Source organism: Prunus persica, chromosome G8, assembly GCF_000346465.2.
Source record: "Prunus persica cultivar Lovell chromosome G8, Prunus_persica_NCBIv2, whole genome shotgun sequence".
Taxonomy (NCBI): Eukaryota; Viridiplantae; Streptophyta; class Magnoliopsida; order Rosales; family Rosaceae; genus Prunus; species Prunus persica.
Window position 1 is genome coordinate 22,277,060 of NC_034016.1, and position 18,248 is coordinate 22,295,307.

General features: G+C 38.7%; 5 protein-coding genes across 8 annotated transcripts; 1 reads left to right on the forward strand and 4 right to left on the reverse strand.

Annotated features, from left to right (window-relative positions):
* Window positions 153–3,465, reverse strand: LOC18766300 (protein trichome birefringence-like 1). Its single transcript, XM_007200066.2, has 5 exons — window positions 1,610–3,465; window positions 1,327–1,492; window positions 1,035–1,225; window positions 686–844; window positions 153–558 (listed from the first exon to the last, which is right to left on the reverse strand). The coding sequence occupies exons 1-5, from the start codon at window positions 3,103–3,105 to the stop codon at window positions 276–278; spliced, it is 2,295 nt and encodes a 764-aa protein (XP_007200128.1). The 5' UTR covers window positions 3,106–3,465; the 3' UTR covers window positions 153–275.
* On the reverse strand, window positions 4,051–7,946 carry LOC18767169 (protein trichome birefringence-like 6). The gene is made up of 6 exons (XM_020570474.1): window positions 6,517–7,946; window positions 5,413–6,291; window positions 5,156–5,330; window positions 4,848–5,038; window positions 4,517–4,675; window positions 4,051–4,423 (listed from the first exon to the last, which is right to left on the reverse strand). The coding sequence occupies exons 1-6, from the start codon at window positions 6,981–6,983 to the stop codon at window positions 4,156–4,158; spliced, it is 2,139 nt and encodes a 712-aa protein (XP_020426063.1). The 5' UTR covers window positions 6,984–7,946; the 3' UTR covers window positions 4,051–4,155.
* Window positions 8,170–11,138, reverse strand: LOC18767794 (protein trichome birefringence-like 6). Of its 4 annotated transcripts, none has more exons than XM_020570471.1 (6): window positions 10,167–10,924; window positions 9,825–10,017; window positions 9,551–9,741; window positions 9,243–9,401; window positions 8,817–9,120; window positions 8,170–8,610 (listed from the first exon to the last, which is right to left on the reverse strand). In XM_020570471.1, exons 1-5 carry the CDS (start codon window positions 10,922–10,924, stop codon window positions 8,823–8,825), a joined length of 1,599 nt encoding a protein of 532 aa, XP_020426060.1. In that variant the 3' UTR covers window positions 8,170–8,610; window positions 8,817–8,822. The 4 variants fall into 4 exon arrangements, with proteins under 4 accessions (XP_020426060.1, XP_020426061.1, XP_007201163.1 ...); XM_020570472.1 differs by having other exon boundaries at window positions 8,170–8,613; XM_007201101.2 differs by having other exon boundaries at window positions 8,170–9,120; window positions 10,167–11,138.
* Window positions 12,026–14,945, reverse strand: LOC18767676. The gene is made up of 2 exons (XM_007201216.2): window positions 14,252–14,945; window positions 12,026–12,828 (listed from the first exon to the last, which is right to left on the reverse strand). Exons 1-2 carry the CDS (start codon window positions 14,685–14,687, stop codon window positions 12,281–12,283), a joined length of 984 nt encoding a protein of 327 aa, XP_007201278.1. The 5' UTR covers window positions 14,688–14,945; the 3' UTR covers window positions 12,026–12,280.
* On the forward strand, window positions 16,315–17,752 carry LOC18767280 (probable cytochrome c oxidase subunit 5C-1). Its single transcript, XM_007201421.2, has 2 exons — window positions 16,315–16,478; window positions 17,310–17,752. Exon 2 carries the CDS (start codon window positions 17,320–17,322, stop codon window positions 17,509–17,511), a length of 192 nt encoding a protein of 63 aa, XP_007201483.1. The 5' UTR covers window positions 16,315–16,478; window positions 17,310–17,319; the 3' UTR covers window positions 17,512–17,752.

Consider the following 18,248-nt stretch of genomic DNA (forward strand, 5'->3'; position numbering starts at 1 on the left):
ATATTCATTAAGTGTATGTTTATTTTACTTACAAAAGTTTTCAAGGAATGGACATCTGTGAGTTGCAGGTCCATGAAAATCCTACTGCTGTAAAGTAATTTTGAGTTAATGACAGAAACCTCCCCAGATAAATGCTGCAAGTAAACTTGAGGTTCAACAAATTAAAACGAGGCATACAGGACTGTTCCAGCTCTGCGCCCTCAAAACATTTATTTTAAAATGAGATGAAAATCATTGAAAGAGTTTGATAAACAGAAAGCTGTTCACTGTGTCAGTTACTGCAAATGAAGATATAATAATTCATTCCAGACATCAGGAATGCCAGGAAGACACCAATGACTGCAATCTTGTATGCCCGAGCGTTGATTCCCGTATATAGATGGATGGCCATCTATTCTATATTCTGACAAGCTCGTTATGTTCAACAAAGTCACAGGCGTTTTCATCTGCTTTATCACCTCCTCTGCAATTATATCTTTCTCCTCTGGAATTCCTGAAGGTTGGATGAGGGGTTCATTGGCTTCCGTACAACTCCCGCCTGTATTCCATTGGCCTCCCCTGTTCAGTTGAATGAAGAATTACAATAAACAAACCACTCACTCAGCAAATGATTTGCACGCACTAGTTGATCAACATTACACATGCAGTTAGCATAAGAACACATCCAGGAGGGAGGCAAATTAACCTGAAATGCGTCGGCGATGAACTTCGAAAGAAAACTTGGGTTTTGCGTGGATTGACATGATTATCGACCCATGATGCCCAGGTCATCAAAGCTTTTCTGAGAGCTGTGGAAACATCAAGATGTGGATGAATTTGGCCCCTTTCCTGGAAGAAATTAATCCTGCAGTTATAAGCTCCAAATGTCAGGTCAGGATATATTCCAATTCAAGAAATTTGAATTCACTATTAGCTATATATGTCACTTATATGTATGTATATTCTGTGATGGAACATGCTGTCGTGCTGTCATTCAAGGTCCTGAAAATTGAGCTCATTAATAGTAGTTCATTATAATAATGGAACCAACTGACCCAGCATTTGTCTTGTGATCGTTCCACCAATGTGCTGTGTTGAATACCAAAATATCAGCTCCTGTCCATTTAGAAGAAGCGCGATCCATGGAATCAATTTGCAAGGTTTTCACCTGCTTCTTCCCTGCTCGTGACATACCTTGATAAACCAAGAAAGGGGACGTATAAAATTCAACTGTACACTTGTAGTCCTGCGAAACAAAAAGAAAACACTTCAGAATAAGTTTAAATAGTACGACATAATTTACCGGATATGAAACGACAATAGAGAACAAGTATGAAGATTCATTACCACGAAGTTGTAATTATACTTGCCCTTCCCTTGGATGATTCTGCGCCCTCTTTTAGCTCCCATTAGCATGCACACCATGGATTCCCATTGATTCCTATTGAGTGAATCTCCCACAAAAACTAGCCTTTTCCCTCTCATCAATTCCAGCATTTTTGTTGCATCGAACCTTTATATATAGCATTAGCACACCAAAAGTATATCGTTAGATTGCAATCTAACTACATACGTTAATTGTGTTGAGACAAATTAAATACCAAGCTTAAAGAAGGAACTAATTAGGTACCTTGGAATGTCACAATCTTCTGGTTGCCACCTCCACTTCATGAAGTTTTCGTCTAATCTTCCATTACCTCGACAATTAAAACTCTTTTCTATGAAAGGACAAGAACCATTTGCGTACAACGGATAGCTCTTATCATAGACCCACCTCCCTCTTGTAAAATCACATCCTCCTTTTATTATTCTCTTTTCTTCAACAAACCTGCTACTTGAAGTTTGAGTATTTTCAAATGAAGTTGCTCTGGTCTTCTTCTTCTTTCCCCTCCTCTTTCTACTTTTCCCTTCAATGTTTTTACTCAAAGCAGCATTTTGCTCTTCGGCCTTGTTCAAAAATGGAGCATTTTGCTCTTCAGTCTTTATCTCAATCTTGTCAAATAAGATTGCAGGTGCACGTTGTGCTACTGCTGTGAAGTTACCATCTAACTCACCGATGCCTCTGTCTACATCATGATGTAAATCATGTTGTGCCACTTGGGATTCATTCTCCTTCCTCTGTAATCCAGAAACAAGTGAATTAATCTCAGAAAAGCCAGAAGCAGCATTTTGCTCTTCAGTCATGTTCATCAATGGAGCATTTTGCTCTTCGGTCCTCATCTCAATCTTGTCAAATAAGATTGCAGCGGGTGCACTTTGTGCCACTGTTGTGAAGTTACCATCTAACTCACCGCCAACTCTGTCTTCTTCATCATGATGTAAACGATTTTGCCCCACTTGGGATTCGTTATCCAACCTCTGTAATCTACTAGTAAGTGAATTAATCCCAGAAAGGTCAGAAGTAGCATTTTTCTCTTTACTCTTGTTCATCAATGAAGCATTTTGCTCTTCAGTCTTGACCTCAGTCTTGTCAAATAAGATTGCAGGTGCACTCTGTGCAGTATCTGTGAAGTTACTATCTAACTCACCGCTGATTCTGTCTTCTTCTTCATGATGTAAACCATTTTGTGCCACTTGGGATTCGTTCTCCTTCCCCTGTAATCCACTAATAAGTGAATTAACCCCAGAAAATCCAGAAGCAGCATTTTGCTCTTCAGTCATGTTCATCAATGGGGCATTTTGCTCTTCTAGCCTGATCTCAATCTTGTCAAATAAGATTGCAGCAGGTGCACTTTGTGTCACTGCTGTGAAGTTAGCATTATCTAACTCACCGCCACCTCTGTCTTCTTCATCATGTTGTGCCACTTGGGATTGGTTCTCCTTCGTCTGTAACCCACTACTAATAATTGAATTAATCCCAGAAAAGCCAGAAGCATTTTCATCAGGTTGAATGGAGGGTGTAGCATTCAACTTCAAGATTGAATCTTCCGGACCATTTAGTACTGAAATATTTGGATTACAATTACTAGTCAAAGTCTGAACAGCTGTTTCCTGGGGGACTGAAGGAATATTGGTTTTGTTGACCCAAATGATAATGGAAATGAGAAAGATGATAGAGGAAGAGATGGTGAAGTAAATTACTAAGGATCTAGTGGGTTTAAAAGAGAAACTTCTCTGCCTCTTCATAACTCAGTTTCTCAGTTGTTAGACTAACAGAGTGACAATGGATACTCTTCCTGAAAAAGAGTCAAATAGAGAGCTCGGTAATATTTAGTAGTATTTGATATATGTGTATATAAGTAGACAGTGCTGCTAATTTGCTAATTAGCTAAAGCAGAGCTTGTTGTTGAATGTCGGTCCTTGATAAAAAAACCATCTTCCTCAACTGTTGATGATGATGTTGAAGCCTGAACTAGTTGAGGTGGTGAAGAATGGTGAATGTTACTTGGGTCTGTTGGTTTGGATGTGGTAATAGCGGATGAGGTGCGTGTGTTGCTGCGTGCATTCTAGTGTTGTGGCGCGCATGTGCATGAATTGGCTTCTTTTGCCTTTAATTTCACAAACTGCTGATATTCTATTTTGGATGGAAGACCTCCCTGCATGCTTTGATTTGGACCATTTGTTCCATGTAGATTGAAGGGCAACCACTTATTAGTTAACCGCAAACAAATAACTTGGAATTCAATGGTATTCCATCACAATTATTAAAAAAAAACAAGAACAGATTCCATCCAAATGACATGTGCGTCCATAATAATCAGATTCTCCTTCCTTTGCAAACCCTTTGATCCCTCTTCTGATTTCACCTTGCTGTGGTAGTAGTAGTAAATTAGATTAGTAGTTGGTTTCTTCAATTGCAAGCGATACGATACCCTCAAAATATTCGATGGGAATGGTTATGATGAAGAGAGCATGTCGGAGAGTAATATTCTTTTAGCACTAAAACATATGCATCATGGATGTGAAGTGGTCCAATGCCGCGTGGTGTAGTGAGCGAAAGGAGCATTATCCCTATTTTGTAGTCTAACTAGCTAGCCTTTTGTTTTGTTTTGTTTTGTTTTGTTTTTTGGATACATTAGCTAGCGTTGAGAGAGAGAGAGAGAGAGAGAGAGAGAGAGAGAGAGAGTTTGGTTCCTGTAAACAAATTCCGTAGAACTTACTAATGAAAATAATAAAATGATTGAAAGAGTTTGATTCACATAAACCGGTTGGGAAAAGAATTTTGTGTCTGGTTGGTCAGTTAGTGAGCAAATGATGATACAACAATTCATTCCAGATATCTGGAAGACCAGGAAGACACCAATGACTACAATCTAGAATGCCTGATGGATGAGCATCTATTCTATACTCTGACATGCTTGTTATGTTCAACAAAGTCACGCGAGTTTTCATCTGCTTTATAACCTCCACTGCAATTCTATCTTTCTCGTTTGCAATTCCTGAATCTCGGAGGAGGGGTTCGGTAGCTCCTATACAACTCCGGCGTGATTTCCCTTCGCCTCCACTGTTCAATATAATCAAAGATTAATTACCCAAAAACAAAACAAACCTGAAATGCTGCATATAACAACACATTCTGGAGGCACATAATAACAACCTGAAATGCGTTGGCGATGAAGTTCGAAAGAAAACTTGGGTTTTGCTTGGATCGGTGTGTTTATCAACCCATGATGCCCAGGTCATCATACCTTTTCTGAGGGCTGTATAAACATCAAGATATGGATGAATTTGGTCCCCTTCCTGGTAGAAATTAACCCTGCACATTGATTTCAATCTCACAACAATGAGCACGGTATTATTGGTAGGCTGCTAGCTAGCTACTACTTATTAATTACTATAGCCTAGCTAAGCTATATGTCCTGAAAATTAATAAAGCTTATCCTTAGTGTAGTTCACTATAATACTCAATAATGATGGTTTTGACAGACCCAGCATTAGTTTTTTGATCGGTCCACCAATGTGCAGTGTCGAATATCACAATATCAGCTCCTATCCAACGATATGATCTGTGATCAATGGAATCAATTCGCAAGGTTAGGACCTGCTTCTTCCCTACTCTTTTCATGCTTTTATCAACCAAGAAAACGGACGGGGAAAATTCAACTTTACACTTGTAATCCTGTGGAAAACAATGATCAACTGCATCACAAATTATGAAGAGAAGACGCGAAATATGAAACGACATCAATAGCAAACGAAGCGAAGAGAAGAACTATGAAGATTCGTTATTTATTACCACAAAGCTGAAACTATACATCCCCTTCTCATGTTTGATTCTGGGCCTATTTGGATCTTTTATATCTCCCACTAACATGCACACCATGGATTCAAATTGATTCCTATTGATGGAATCGCCCACATAAAGTAGCCTTTTCCCTCTCAACAGTTCCAGCATTTTTTTTGCATTGAACCTATCATATAGATAAAATGTTATATATAGCACGCCAGAGACACAGTACTGTAATTAAAAATTATGAACAAGGAAGTAAGTACCTTGGAATGTCACAATCTTGTGGTTGCCACCTCCACCTCATGTAGTCTTTGTCTGATCTCCCATTTCCTTGACAGTCAAAACCTTCAAATATGAAAGGACATGAACGATTTGTGTACAAGGGATAGCTCTTATCATACACCCACCTCCCTCTTGTACTAAAATCACATCCTCCTTTTATTATTATTTTCTTGTCTTCAGCCTGCACCACCTCGCTACTTGAAACTTGAGTCTTTTGATCAAATGAAGTTCCTCTGTTTTTCTTGTTCTTTCCCCTCCTACTTCTACTTCTGACTTCAATCCTTTTACTGGATGCAGCATTTTGCTCTTCAGTCTTGTTCATCAGTGGTACTGGAGCCTTTTGTTCTTCAGTCTTGATTTCAATCTTGTCAAATGAGACTGCAGGTGCACTTTGTGCCACTTCTGCCACCTGGGACTCGTTCTCCTTCCTCTGCAACCCACTAGCAAGTGAATTAATCCCAGAAAAGCCAGAAGCAGCATTTTGCTCTTCAGTCATGTTCATCAGTGGAGCATCTTGCACTTCAGTCTTGTTCATTAATGGAGCAGTTTGCTCTTCAGTCTTGTTCATCAGTGGAGCAGTTTGCTCAACAACCGTATTCAACAATGGAGCATTTTCCTCTTCAGTCGTATTCCTCAATGGAACATTTTGCTCTTCTGTCTTGGTCATCAATTGAGTACTTTGCTCTTCAGTCTTGTTCATCAATGAAGCATTTTGCTCTTCAGTCATATTCATCAATGGAGCATTTTTCTCTTCAGTCTTGGTCATCGATTGAGCAGTTTGCTCTTCAGTCTTGTTCATCAATGGAGCATTTTGCTCTTCGGTGCTAAGCTCAATCTTGTCAAATAAGATTGCAGGTGCACTTTGCGGTGCCACCGCATTTGGATCAAATGAAGTTCCTCTGTTTTTCTTGTTCTTTCCCCTCCTCCTCCTACTTCTGACTTCAATCCTTTTACTCGATGCAGCATTTCGCTCTTCAGTCTTGTTCATCAGTGGTACTGGAGCCTTTTGTTCTTCAGTCTTGATTTCAGTCTTGTTCCATGGAGTATTTTGCTCTTCATTCTTCATCTCAATCTTGTCAAATAACATTGCAGGTGTACTTTGTGCCGCTGCTGTGAAGTTACCGTCCAACTCACCACCGCCTCTGTCTTCTTCATCATGTCGTGGCACTTGGGATTGGTTCTCCTTCGTCTGTAACCCACTACTAACAAGTGAATTCATCCCAGAAAAGCCAGAAGTATTTTCATCAGGCTTACTGGAGACCAATTCTTCCGGGCCATTTACTGTAACTGAAATATTTGTATTGAAATTACCAGTGAAATTAGTGTGAACAGGCAGAGCGCCTATGGGTGGTCTGAAACCCGAAACGAGTGAGGATGTGTTGAACTGTAGACAGCTGCCTATTTCTTGGGCCTGCACCACTGAATTAGGAGGAGTGGTGTTGTTGACCCAAATGATTATGAAAGTGAGAAAGATGATAGAGGAAGAGAGGCTAAAATAGAATACCAAGGATCTAGTGGGTAATTTAAAGAAGAGACTCGGCTGCCTCTTCATAATTTGTGATCAGTTTCCAACTTGGACTGAGAGAGTCCAGAACAAGTAGCAAGGCTTGGCTTGTACAGCAAACTTGCAGAAAAAGTGAGTAGGCAGTAAGTACTGACTAATTTGCTCAAGCAGAGCAGTTGCTTTGCTAATTGGGAATGTGTGTGGTGGGGTGTTCATAAAATAAAAACCATCTATTTGTCTTTCATTATTTTACATCATTGTCGGAAGCTCAAGGCTTAGTTGAGAATGGTGAATGTCACATGGGTTGGTTTAGATAGCGTTGTAGGAAGCGGATGAGGTGCGTGTGTTGCTGCGAGCATGACAATGTTGGCATATGCATGAATTGGCTTCTTTTGTGTTGGCATATGCATGAATTGGCTTCTTTTGCCCTTCCACTTAACGTTAGTGAATGAAAGGAAGACCATTCATTCCAATTTCCATGCAGATTGAATATTAACCACAAGCAAAGAACTTGGGATTCAGGCATGTCTTATTCCATATTAAAAAATAAAAAAAAATTCAAACGAGACATCATAACTGCATGTAAAATGACATTCAAATCCTCACTTTCTGGCGACGAGGGCAAGGTGTTCGACAAAATGCTTCTAAGAAGGCAAAGCAAAGTGGTGTGCAGTCTTGGGCATCTTAGCTAGCTTGAACTGGTTATTAGCAATTACAAGTTTTGGTAATTAATTAAATAAAAAATAAGGTCTTTCTCTTCAAAATCAATGTTTGACAGCCTCTTGATTTTACCTCACGGGAAAATTCCTGGAGACATCATACACGGCAAAATCATATCAAAATATCTGGTAGAGTAGAATGGTTATGATCAAGAGGGCATGACACTGGCAGGATAGTATCTATCAATCTTGCTCAGTTTGTGTTGGGAATAATATGAATCTTGCTCAGCTCAGCTGTATGGATCGTAACCCTTTTGTCGCATCTATCAATCTTGCTCAGTTTGTTTTTGCACTAAAAACATTAAACATATGGTCTAATAATACCATATGTCGTGGTCTAGTCTAGTGTAGCGGGCAAGAGGAGCAACATCCCTAGTTTGTGGTCTAGCGTTTTGTATTTTATATTTTTTCTTTTTCGTTTCGGACGAAAAAACAGTAAAAATAGAGAGAGAGAGAGAGAGAGAGAGAGAGAGAGAGAGAGAGAGAGAGAGAGAGAGAGAGAGAGAGAGAGAAACTTTGGGCCATTAAACAAATAGTGTAGAACTTACTAATGGATGAAAATAGAGCCCACAACCAGAAAAAAGAGATCCACTAAAGCCCAGACAGAAATTTTAGACGAGAATGTCGCCCAATTTATCATGCCAATTCAGAGCTTAAAGGCCTCATTTATTGGTAAAAAGGACAGCCCAGATGAACTAGCCCATTATAAAAAGAGTGGATTACTGATCCATAAATCAACTTAAAATTCCCAAGTTCAACATCTAATTAATCTATCTACCTATGAATATGAATGTATGATATGATGGTGGTGGTTTAGTCCATTCCAACTTTCAACCAGAAAAGACTGCCTACCTCAACAAAAACAACATGCCTTCTTCTAAATTAGGCTTATCCCATCCCAAGCCAAGCATGTGATTGAGTTTGAGATATATGCACCTTCCCATCCTTCAAGGTTGCTGCTGTGGCCAACCAATATACATGACCAAAACATAATGTTACAGTCCCAAACAATCATGAAATTTCACTCGCATTCCCAGGTAGCCCTCAAAGAATTATATATAAACCAAAATTATAAGCCAGCCAGTAAACCAGCTCACTGAACAAATGATGAACTAATTATTTACAAGTTAGATAAAAGATTTATAATGAAAAATCTGTTTACCTTCAGTTACTGCAAATGAGCATACAACAATTCATTCCAGAGATCAGGAATGCCAGGAAGACACCAATGACTGCAATCTTGAATGCCTGAAGAGGAGTGTTTCCCTGATTTTCTTCCATATATAGATGGATGACCATCAATTCTATATTCTGACAAGCCAGTTATGTTCAAGAAAGTCACACGAGTTTTCATCTGCTTTATGACCTCCTCTGCAATTACATTTTTCTCAGAATAAGAGAAGCTTGAAGTTTGAAGCGGTTGAGTTGCTTCTTTACAACTCCCGCCTGAATTCCATTGACCTCCCCTGTTCAATCAGTTACAAACCACTCAGCAACTACCACACAGAAGTTCGACACTGCCAAATATGAGTCTTATAAGTTCGACATTGCCATATATGAATCTTATGCAACATGAATACACGCAAACCTGAAATGGGATGGTGCTGAACTTCGAAAGAAAACTTGGGTTTTGCGTGGATTGATGCGTTTATCAACCCATGATGCCCAGGTCATCAAAGCTTTTCTGAAAGCTGTGGAAACATCAAGCTGTGGATGAATTTGGCCCCCTTCCTGATAGTAATTAATCCTGTCATAAGCTCCAAATGTCAGGGTTCCAATTCAAGAAATATCTAATTATCTGAGATGTATCCCTTGTATTCCGTGAACATGTCACTTTTTAGTTTTAACACATCATCAGACTTCAAAACGAGTAATAATTCAGTAATGGAAACTGACCCAGCTTTAGTTTTGTAATGAGACCACCAATGTGCGGTGTTGAATACCAAAATATCAGCTCCTCTCCATCTAGATGAGCCGTGATCAATGGAATCAATTCGCAAAGTTTGCACCCGCTTCTGCCCTACTCTTGCCTTGCCTTCATGAACCAAGAAATGGGACACATAATATTCAACTGTACACTTGTAATCCTGTGAAAAAAAACTTCTTCAGAAATTAAATACTGAGTAACCTGCAAATGAAACAACAATAGAGAACAACTGTGAAGAATTACCACAAATTTGAAACTGTAATCCCCCTTCTCTTTGGTGATTCTGCGCCTATGCGTCTCATAGACCCTATTTGGATCTTTGATAGCTCCCATTAACATGCACAGCATGGATTCCCATTGATTCCTATTGATTGAATCGCCCACAAAAACTAGTCTTTTCCCTCTGATCAGTTCCAGCATTTTTGTTGCATTAAACCTATGATACAGTAGTTCAAGAATCATGACTGCAATCTAACTGCATTATGTCCAGACCAAAATAGCAATCTTATAGAATTCATCATACATACATCATACATGGCTAGAATTGGTTTTTCAAATAAATAAAAAGATTGGAGGAGGAATTACCTTGGAATGTCACAATCTTGTGGTTGCCATCTCAACTTCATGTAGTCTTTATCTAATCTTCCATTACCCTGACAATTAAAACCTTCATCTATGAAGGGACAGGAATCATTTGTGTACAAAGGATAGCTCTCATCGTAGACCCACCTCCCTCTGGTAAAATCGCATCCTCTCACTCTCTTGTTCTCAACCTGCCCGCCACTTGAAATTTGAGTATTTTCAAATGAAGTTTTTCTAGTCTTCTTCTCATCAATCCTCTTTTTACTTGTGACTTCAGTCTTATTCAATGCAGCATTTTTCTCTTCAGTCCTCTCAATGTTCACAAATAGGATTGTAGTAGGTGCACTGTGTTCAATTGGTGGGAAATTACCATCAGACTCACCGCCTTTTTCCTCTTCGTGTTCTGGCACTTGGGATTCGTTCTCCTTCCTCTGTAACTGTAACCCACTAATAAGTGAAATCCCAGAAAACCCAGAAGCATTTTCAGGTTTGCTCAAACGGGTACCCTTCAAGATCGAATCTTTAAGACCATTTACTGAAAAATTCCTACTGAACCCAGTCAATGTGTGAACAGCTATGGGTTTGAAACCCAAAACGAGTGAGGATGTGTTGAACTGGAGACGGGTTTCTTGGGGTACTGAAGGAGTTGTTTTGATGATCCACATGGTAAAGAAAGTGAGAAAGATGACAGAGGAAGAGATGGTAAAAGAAAATACTAAGAATCTAGTGGGTTTGAAGGAGAAACTTCTCTGCCTCTCCATAACTCAGTCTCTCACAGTTTCTCAGTTGGACTGAGAGAGTGGGGAAGATAAGCTTCCTGATGAGAGAGAAGTCAATGAGTGTTGGGTGAGATTTGGAAAACAATTGGGAAAGATAGCAAGGCATGTGCAGAAAACTTGCAGATTTGAGAGTGTTTGACATGTGATGTGATGTGAGAAGGCGATGCTAAAGCAGAGCAGTTGCTAATTGGGAAAGTGGGTTGTTACTCGTTAAAAAATAACAGATAATCATAATCCATGTACTTGTCTGGCCTTTTAAAAAATTGCAATATTGTTGACGGAATTGACTACGTAACTACAAATACATGTAAAATGACAGGTATAGCCTCATTTGATTTCAATTACTACGTGTCATTCCATTTTCTACACAAGATAGCATGGCCAGAGTCGGAGAATATGGCATGCTTTCAACAAATTATTTATGAAAATACACACCTAAAATTGCTCAAATGTACAAAAGTTGCAAATCACAACATATTTATTTAGCCTTGCTTGTGAACTCTTCTTCCTCTTCTACTTTTTATCCCAATTCTTAGCTTAATTAACAACAAGAATCCCCATCTCGCGTCAAAGTAAACTGGGCAACCCTTGATAATCAGATTCTCCTAATATGTCGTCGTTGGCTTTGCTTCTCTTGGAAGTGATACTATCTATCACTTTTGGGAATATGTGAAATGAAATGAAGGGGTTACAACTTACATTATACATAAACACCAGAAGAAGAGGAGCATTGCAAAACACTAGTCTTCTCACAAACATATCCATATCTCGTGACCACATATTAAAATAATTATATAAGTAAATGGAGAGAGAAATTGATTGAATTGACAATTTAGATCCTATCTTGCGAGTTGTGACGATGTTTTTGTTGTTGGGTGGGATTAAAATATCAGCCACAGCCGCTCCTGCTCTCATCCTGAGCTGGATGGATCGTAACCCTTAACCCACCAACTTGTCTAGCACACAATCTGGTGTTTGCACTAAAACATGTCATTAGTCATACATCGAAAGAAGCAAATGTTTTCAAGTTTTTCAGCAAGGAAAAAAAAACAAAAAAGATTGCGCCATTGAACAAAACAAATGTTGTAGAGAAGAGATAGACCGAGCTGCATGAAAATAAAGGTCCACTAGAACCCCAAACATGGTACGCAAAAACCCAGCCTGTTAATACATCAATTCAGCCCAGAAGCCTGATTGTTCCAAATATATATTAAAAAGTAAAAATGTGGTTTACTGATACACACATGACATCCAATTAAAATTCCGCAGACATCTAATCTACATGTGAAAATGATGGTGGTTGCTGAGTTGAGTTGAGATGAGAGACCATTTTAAGTTTCAAGCAGAAAAGACTGCCTCAACAAGGGTATGCGTCTTCTTAGGGTATCCCAGGCCAACCATGTGGTTGAGATACACCTTCCCATCCTTCACAGTTGCTGCTGTGGCCAACCGATGCTTCGGCCCCGAGAAGGTTCCCACTACCGAAGCTGTCTCCCAGCCATCAGAGCTCTCCACTAACCTAGCAGAAGGGTTCCCAGCAACTACAATCTTGGTGGGAGACAGTAGCTCTAGACCATCTCCAAATGTTAGCGGTCCTCCAACTACCTTAATTAGCTTCACTTCCTCTCCCTTTGCTAGATCAATCTTGAACAAATTGCCGCTGAAAGTGTGAATAACTATCAAGAACCCATCTGGGTGGTAAACAATTCCGTTCAGCCCAACCAAGTTTCTGTACCACTCCTTTTCAGTGAAGAGAGGACTTCTGATTATTGATAGGAACTTGCCGTCCACTCCAACCTTCCAAATTTTACTGGCTTTGCAATCTGTTACATATGCATTACCTTCTACATCAACTGCAACATCATCTGCGAATGATTTTTCATCACCTACATCCACATCCACATCCACATCCACAAACAAATGAGAAAAATATGTTATAAAACAACACCCTATAAACTGGAATCATGCTTTGACATTGAATACTAATCCATTATCCATATCAATCAAAGGATGCAAGAATGTGGGAAGTTGGATAAAACAATATTTGAACAATTCTCCATAAATTTTTTCTTCCTTCTTTCTCAATACCTGATTAAAAAGATGCTAGTAATAAACAAACTGGACCATCTATCTAAGTTCAGCATTCCAATTCAGTTGGTGAGCCATCCAGAAAGGACATTAGAATAAAATTTCCGTTTCTTGATACATTTACATTAGAAGAAAAATTACATTTTCTTAATACATTTGTCATCCTTGGATAGGGAGGACTAGATTCAAGTATTCACTAAGGCCTGGTTTGTTAGGGAGGACTAGACTAGACTATACTAGCAAAATGTCTAACATTTCATGTGCAATCAAGGCATAATATTGATATTGTTGTCTAACTTGAAGGATGAAGGAGGACTATTTATAAGAGGTTGATGAGTAAAATTTATCCCTCATAATATCCCAACATTTTCAAGGGACTAGGGGGATAAGTTATTAAAATATAGGCATTTTGCTAGTCTAGTGCCCTCTCTGTATCAAACAAGCCCTAAAGGTAAAAAATGAACAGCCACATTTATTTAAATGGTATCTCACTTAATAAGTCATTTAATTTAAGGACCAATTAGTGCTTCGGTAATATAATGCATTTCCTAATCACATCGCCTTGCCTTCCCTTGCCACATCTTGTACGAAAAGCCTCACGCGAATCCTACCATTGTGAAATATGTGTTGTGGTGGGATATATGGTAAGAAAAGGTCACGTCTCTATTTTAGCGGATATAACAAAAAGCAGAAAAATGAAAACCCCATGCCTACGCCTCTTCTGGATTCAACAAGTCACAACCCCCACGTCTACACGATTATTTGAAATAAAAAAGATAACAGGTGGACCTGTGACCTGTCAGCATCTGTCATTCATTAGTTTGATCAATTATTACTACCCAACTCCTAAAGATATTTAAGGGAAAATCACACACCTACCACTACAGCTTAGCAGACAATACCATAAAGTTTAGTTTTTGGGAAATAAATACCAATTTACCAAACCATATGTATGCTCTTTACATTTTAAGATATTTGATTTACCTGAATTAGATAAGTCCAGCTACTGACACGACACTGAGGGAATAGCATGGCATGACAAAAGCGTAATAATTTAACCAACTTTCCAAGATTCATAACTCCATCGCAGTCAAACTTTTATGTGGGCTTGCCCCCAATTAAATACAGAAAACGGTAAAGTATGTACAGTAAAAGCAAACGCGCAACGGCCCAGATCCAATATCAATAAACACGGAAAAAGACAACCCAAAAAAATCTTACTTGGGCCACTGAGCTGGGTGAGAAAGACCCTCTCCCACGTGGACAAGTCGTAGGCGGCCAGCGCACCGTAGCGGTTTCCCTTAACGTCGGCAGTGGCGACTAGGAGGCGATTCCTGGGGCGGTCGATGACGAGTCCCAGCGAAGCATTTCCAGCCAAGTCAACGTGTTTGACCACGGCCACTTCCTGCAAAACTTTGTGATCTTCGTCCTCGGGCACGGGAATCTCGCCGATGCCGCCGCCCAAGAACGAGACGAGGAAGCGACGGTTCAGATCGTCCCACTTGGCGCACTCTCGGAGCCAGCCGGTGCTGTGGTAGTGGTACACGTGGGTGGTGGGTTTGGCCAACTCCAAGGATATTAGGTAACCTATTGGTATGGCTGAGAGTAGGAAGAAGATCACCAGGAATTTGAGGGAGCACAGTGAAGAGCAGGCCATGCTGCTCAATTCTTGATTTTCTGGGGTTTTGGCTTTTTGGCCTCTTTTGGGTTCGTCTTCGTCACTTGTGTGTGTTTAGGTGAATGAAGAGTGGGGAGTGGCTTCCTCTTCTTCTTCCTCTTCATAAACAAATAAATATAGAAGATGTTCATAAAAAACCCAAAACCCAAGGGTGAAAAGAACGAGGTTCGCTCTTTTTAATTTTTTTCTATACTAATTATTCTATACTATGAGTCCCCACTTGGATAAATGATCGTAGAGGGTACTAAAATATTGCTACTTAAGTGTACATATTATAATATGGATAGATGACTTAGCTATAATTTATTATTTTATAATATAGTTGGTGATATTAATAAATATATATTATATTATAATACGTGAACGAGTTAAATTCTAAATCATCATACTAAACTATAATTTTTAGATGTTGATACTATATTATAATTACTCAAGCAGTTTCAACGTACACAATAAAAAGAATAAATGCGAAATTTGCTTTTCCGTCTCTATTTTTTTCCCCAATAAATAACAATTATATAAGAAACAAAAAAGGAAAATGATTAATACATTATGGTATTTGTTTGGTGTAGATTCATATTATATGGATGTTACCTGAACTAATGCAGAGCCTATGTTCCGTGTATGATATTAATATATAGTAAATGATAATTAACAAGAAATATACGTAAAATGAGAAAGAAAGAAAAAGAAAGTTCAACGTTTAGTGTTTTGTCCGTAAGTGCATGCTGGATGTCTAGCATTTCTCCGTTTAGCATCCACAGAAAAAGTAATATTCATTCATACATACACGAAGGTGTCTCATTTACCAACCAAAACAATAATCCAAAAGTGTCTCTGTCTTCGTGATGTACGTAATTGTTTTAGAAAATCTGCTCTGCAGCTTTTTTTTTGGTAAATAAATTTGTTACTTATTTTATTTTTTTGGTCTGAAAAAGAATGGCAGACCTATTCAGAAAGGCTGACATCTGGCATTTCCAATATGGATTCAATATTAGAGTGCTGTAAAATATCCAGATTTGGTTGTTGAAAACTGAGGCTGCCAGTGCTCGGTATTAAAGTCCCACCAAATACCCATTTCGCTGTGTCATTTGCCTGCCAATTACGACCATTGACTATAATTTTGCACCATAAGCAACCGACACTAAAATAATTCCAAATGTGGAAAATGATGGTGTTTTTTTAATAAGAAACACAACTAAAGCTTTTTCTCAGAAAAGTAGTCACACCTAAGCTGCTATAAACAAACAATTAAATAGCAAATCAAACGGGCTACGGAATATCAAATTATCAATACTGAAATTTGACTTAAATGAAAATATCTGTAGTATACAAAACCCTGCCGCTTAACATAAAATATACGTATTCTATTTTATAGAACATCTGCTTCAATAATAAAAAAAGAAACATAAAATATACGTATTTTCAAGACTATGTTTCGTAGAAGAATACGAACGAAGACATCAAATGGGCTAAATCAGACTCGCATGCGCAGTAAACTTTGTAAAGACTCAAAGCCCACAAGGAATCAACAAACACTAGTGCATTATAAAGCCGAACCTTATAATAGGACACTATAAAGCCCACAAATAAACAACATTTCAGGGCAGAAAGGAGATTTCACAATTAAGAACGAAGTGCCTACACTACGGAGCAGGGCAGGCTCACAGCCCATCAGTTGACAAACAATTGAAATTTGTGGGAAGCCCCAATTTTTGGTTCACAATCTCACAACCGTTTCTTGTTGTCGCAGCCTCCTTCTCGTCTCAGGTAAAACCCTAACATCGACGGCCGCACTTGACTCTTTTGTTTTGATTTTTCTTTTCCTCTTATTATTCTCTTTGAACTATCAAATCGTGTTTATAGGGTTTGTCTGAAATGATTTCCTTACTTTGCTATTTGAATCCAATTACTTTGCGTTTCTAGTAGATTCGATCTGGATTTTCGTGTTGTTTTTACTTATCTGTTTGATTCACCTGAAAATGTATTATAAAATTCGATCTTGGGATGAAGGGTTTGGAGAAAACCAAACTCTGGACCCCAGCAAGCATGTAACACACTTGTAAAACTTTCATGGATTGTACAAACAGGTTTAGATCCTAACTAAAATATATTGTGTCATGCCAAACTCATTTTGTGGATAACCTTTTTGTTCTGAAAGTTTCCCATAGTTTTTAACTTTTTGGGCATCCTATCAAAAGATTAAATTTTGAGGCGTAAACTTTGTTGCCAAAGTGTGATACTGGTCTGTTTAGTTATGTTCTTGTATACGTTTTCCTACGGGGACACACTCCTTATTGATAAAGCCACAAAAATCCTAGTCCTGTTTTGGGTTCAATCCCAGGTGGTGTCCCTTTGTTGCCCAACTTCAAACGAAGTTCTTAAATATGTACTGAAACTAACTTCAACTTGTTAGTGGATTTTATAACAGAGTAATATCTAATCCAAGTTTCTGTTCTGAAATTAGTCTGAACGATGTTAAATGCATAAATTTCAGCGTTAGTTTGAATGCAATAGGCTTGTTGCTTGTTGATATGTTTCATTTTAGCTTTGAGCCTAATCGTGCAAGCATAATGAGAATATGAAACTCTTCTATTGCAGATCAAGCGGAATGGCTGGTCATAAGATTGCTCATGCCACACTGAAAGGACCAAGTGTTGTCAAGGAGATCTGTTACGGCATGGTGATTGCTTTGGCTGCTGGAAGCCTTTGGAAAATGCATCACTGGAATGAGCAGAGGAAAGTGAAGGTGTTCTATGACTTGCTTGAAAAAGGTGAAATTAGTGTTGTTGCTGACGAATAGATAGTTTCCATCATGATTTGATGGACGGCTTCAACAGTGTATTAATCAGTCTCTCCTTTCCATGGCTCTTGAACTTGAGATGAGCTTAGTTTGGGTATTGAAATAATAAGTTTACCGTACTATTGTGCGCTACAGTATTGTTTCAAATTAATGTTGTTGATATTTGTTGCTCCCTTGTGATTGCATTTATGGGATGTTATATGGTTGTTTTCTAATGAATCAAGCGTGGTAATTTTCATGAGGATTATGCGTTTCTCATTTCCAAACTCTCTCGAATACAATTAGGTGCACTGAAGGAAGGTGGGTTTTGAGGTGTCAAACGGGACGGGCCAGCCCAGCACGGCACGAGCCCAGTCCGTTTAAATGAGGTATGGCACGAGCACGAATATTAATGGGTCGTGCTCAGCACGGCAAGAAAACTTGGGCCGGGCCAGGATCAAAAAATAAGGTCCAATGGACTATGGGCCGGGCTTGGCCCGAGCACGCTTCAAGCACGGCACGCCCAAGCACGACCTACTTAACATTTTTTTATTTCTCAAAAGTCAAAATGCAATAATTTGACATCTAATGTCATTGTTTATATGTTTTTTTTTAAAAATCATAAATATATATTAGATGTCTTTTATTTTAGGGAAATTACTTGGGTCCTTAATTAATTAAACATATCAATTACAAATTAATTAAACAACATTGGACTTGATATCTAATCAGTACATATGACATATACGCTTCTCTTA